General features: G+C 57.1%; 1 protein-coding gene across 1 annotated transcript; it reads left to right on the forward strand.

Annotated features, from left to right (window-relative positions):
• Positions 1 to 274: 274 nt before the first annotated feature.
• On the forward strand, positions 275 to 2,159 carry LOC309436799 (GSK-3-binding protein-like). Its single transcript, XM_082046304.1, has 2 exons — positions 275 to 1,368; positions 1,867 to 2,159. The coding sequence occupies exon 1, from the start codon at positions 646 to 648 to the stop codon at positions 1,252 to 1,254; it is 609 nt and encodes a 202-aa protein (XP_081902430.1). The 5' UTR covers positions 275 to 645; the 3' UTR covers positions 1,255 to 1,368; positions 1,867 to 2,159.
• Positions 2,160 to 3,591: the final 1,432 nt, after the last annotated feature.

Consider the following 3,591-nt stretch of genomic DNA (forward strand, 5'->3'; position numbering starts at 1 on the left):
GCACGCTTCCCTCCGCACCCGGGCGCCATCCGCCCTCCTCAGTGTCTCCCGCTTCTCCTCTGGGCACTTGTCCTGAGGCGACAGGAGGCCGAAGACCTCCCCCGCTCCCGTCCCCACCCCCCGACCAGCGCACTCCGCCCGCCCCTCGGCACCCCCTTTCCGCAAAGGCGCCTGCTCCAGCCGGGCCGCCCCGCCCCCTCACACCCCTCCTGCCAATCACCCTGGCCCCGCCTCTGAGACCCGAGGTGCGGGGTTTGAAAGCGGGCCGGTCCACAGGGCGCGCAGACAGGGGGGGAGAGGGAGCGGCGTGGCTGGTGGGCGTGGGGCGGCCTCGCCCGGCTGGTGGTCTATGGCCGCGGGAGCCGCCCTCGCGGCGGCGGATGGGTCCTCGCCACCCGCCGCGTGGGGTGTTGGCGCCGGGAGCGGTCGGCGGGCGGTTGGTCGCGGCGGCTTCCCCCCCCGCCCCGCGCAGTGGGAGGCGCCCGGGATCCCGCGTCACCCATTGTTTACAAACCAACCCCAGCGGGCCGAGCTCCAGCTTCAACCGCAGCCGCCGGAGCCGCGTGTGCTCGCGTGCGCGCGGGGCGGCGGGCGGGCGGCTGCCCCGGTCCCGCTGCGGCACGGCAGGGCAGCGCGCCGGCCGAGATGCCGTGCCGCCCGGGCGAGCGCTTCCTGCTGCTGGAGCGCTCGGTCGCTGTGGGGCAGGCGGGCACCAAGGAGGTGGACGCGCTGGTGGCCAAGCTGGGCGAGGTGCTGCAGCTGAGCGCCCAGCGGGCGCCGCCGCCTCCCCGCGCCCCGAAGCACCTGGGGCCGGGCAGCGCCCGCGACCGCGCCGCCCCTTACTCGCCGCGCTGCAGCGGCGGCGGCCTCCTGGCGCCGCGGGGTCCGGCCCCGCCGCAAGCCCACCAGCAGCACTCTGAGCCGCCGCGGCCGGACAGGAGCGGCCACCAGCGGGTGACCAAGCAGCTGTGCGGCCGGGGCTGGCTGCGGAGCGCCGCCCGCCGGAGGAAGCAAGCGCCGCCGGGGACGGGCGATGGGCCGGCGGAGGAGGAGGACCCGCACCGGCTCCTGCAGCAGCTCATCCTCTCCGGTAACCTCATCAAAGAAGCCGTCCGGCGGCTGCAGCTGGCGGCGGCAGCGGCAGCAGCGGCGGCGGCGGCAGCCTCCACGGCCTCCAGCGGCAGCGCCTCGGCGGGGAGCAGCGGCGCGGACGGCGAGGCGGCCGAGGCGGCGGCGATGCAGCCCCTGCAGTAGCCAGCAGGGACGAGCGGCGGCCGGGGCGGAGGAGCGCGGCTGGGGTGACCGCTGGCAGCGGCGGGGCCCCCGGCCGAGCGGACTGCGGGAGCGCGATGCTGGCTCCGCCGCGGTGTAAGTCTCCCTCCGCAGCGGGGCGCTGGGCCCCCCCTTTGCTGCCGGGCGGGGCCGAGCCGAGCCGGGCGCGGCGCGGTCGGTGTCGGTTGGGATGGGGCGGGTGTGCGCCCCCTGCGCCCCAAGGTCACCCCCGGCGCGGCCCCGAGCCCCACCGATCGCTAACCGTCGGAGGCCGCGCACGTCGCCCGCCCTGAGCTGTTGTGCCCCATGCCCGCCTCTGCCTTCCCTGGGAGCTCCTCCTCCTTCCCCCCAGCTGGGGCAGCCCGGCCGGGGCCGCGGACCCCCCCCACGCCGGTCCCTCGGCAGCCGCGGGGCTGCTCCGCCGCTGGGCTCCGTCTCACAGGAGCCATTTGCAATAATTCTCGCTGACCCCGGCGGGAGCCGTTTCCCCCTCCCGGACTGATTTGTTTTATTTTATTTTTGGTTGGTTGGTTTTTTAATTATTTTAACGTTTATTATTTTTTTTCCCTTTCCCGTTGTGACTGTATGAAGCAGTTAAAAAATGTGAATATCAAAGCTGGAAGGCAGCTGGACTTATAATTGTAGAACCTGATGAGTGAATGGAGCCTGAGACGCATTGTTCACATAAGGTAGCTGAAACAAGTTTTTTCTACCAAAAACAACAAATCCACCCTTCCCCGGCAAACTCAATGGCTGAAATACAAGATGCAGCTGTTGATTTTAAATATATGCACTTCGTACCGGAGTGTTTAAAATGTGTTCCTGATTTACAGGACTTACTGTCTTAATTAACCTGTCTGTATTGAATAAACGTGGTCTTGTTTTTATTTTTGGGTCTGTGTCTCATTGTTAAGGGGAAGTGAATTTTGATTCATGTGAACAAAACTCTGTGGCTGATGCTCCAGTGGGCACGTTTCCCTTGATCTTTCAGTTGCAAGATCTCCATTTTGCAGACAAAAAAAAAAATCCCCACAACAATCCGCATAGTCTGATGCAGTGGGACACTGGTTATTAATGCACAGAGATGCAACTGAGCCCCTTTGTTTGCCAGCAGTGTTCATTCGTAAGCTGAGACAGCCCTTCGAGCAGTAGAGAATGTGGCTGTTGGAATTCTTAAATCGTTCTGAAACCAAAATTAGGTATCTTGTATTGGGGAAGAAACAGCTTGTGTTCGTTACGTGGGGGTTTTTTGGGGTTTTTTTGGTTTTCTTTCTCCAGGGAGAGGGGAAATATACTCTAAAAAGGAGGGCAGAGAGGTCTAGGCAGTGTTTTAAAAAAATATATATATCTGTAAAACATAGAATTTGATGCTGATGATGATGAAGTTCCAATATCTATTCTGAGTATCTTCCTTGGTAAAACCTACGTTAGGGTTTTAGGAGTCTAAGAATGAGCTTCAAGATCAGAACTAAACACATCAGACAGACTGGAGCATAACAATCTCCCAACCCCCACTCAATTTGAGGTAAAAGCTGCTCCTTTGAAGAGGTAGCAATCCCACATGAAAGAAAATGGAAGATGTTTGCTTTTGTCCAAGAGAGCGATTTGAGCAGCTATGTTTACTTGTGTGATTAGTTCTTTCAGGAATACATTTAATCCACAAGATATTGTGTTTTCCTCTGCATCCAGCTACTGATAGAAAGTGATGCTGAAGGTTTTCATAATGTCTCACTGAATTCCTCATGTTCTAGGAACAGTATGCTATGTTATTATTAGCTTTATCTTGATTAGGCTATTAGTAGATGCAGTTTTTTCATACCAATGCATGTAAAATGCAAAGGAAGAAATTCAACATATTTTAGAACCTCCTAAATTACTAACATCTGAAGTCCTTTTTCTCATAACTTATGATGCTGTTGTGGCATTTTGCACAACTTGGAAAAGATTCGGATCCGCCATTAGTTCTTATCCTCTAATACAATAAAGTTATGAGTAGGTTGTCCTTCAAATTATTTTATTTAAAGTTTTTTTGTTTTTTCTTAATCCAGGGGAAAAAAAGCTCTATAAAATGTAAACAGAAAGCTTCAAATATGACCCCTAGCCAACAACTACAAAACTAGTTGTTCTTTGTCCTTTAGATGTGCAGGCAAATAGATATTTGCCATGCCGATGCTGCATTTGAACCCTAGGTTAAGTAGTTTAATTACCTTTACTAAAAGAGCTGAAGGAAACAAGCTAAAACCCAGTACAGCCGATGAAGCCCAAGTTGTTACACAGCTACAGTTAAAAGTACATGTGTGGCTGTTGGTTGAAATTCTG

This window comes from Streptopelia decaocto, assembly GCF_964273445.1.
Source record: "Streptopelia decaocto genome assembly, chromosome: 2".
NCBI classification, from domain to species: Eukaryota; Metazoa; Chordata; class Aves; order Columbiformes; family Columbidae; genus Streptopelia; species Streptopelia decaocto.

What these genes read in the sequence shown, in the direction of transcription:
- LOC309436799 (XM_082046304.1), top strand. Translation starts at nt 646, where the DNA reads ATGCCGTGCCGCCCGGGCGAGCGCTTCCTGCTGCTGGAGCGCTCGGTC.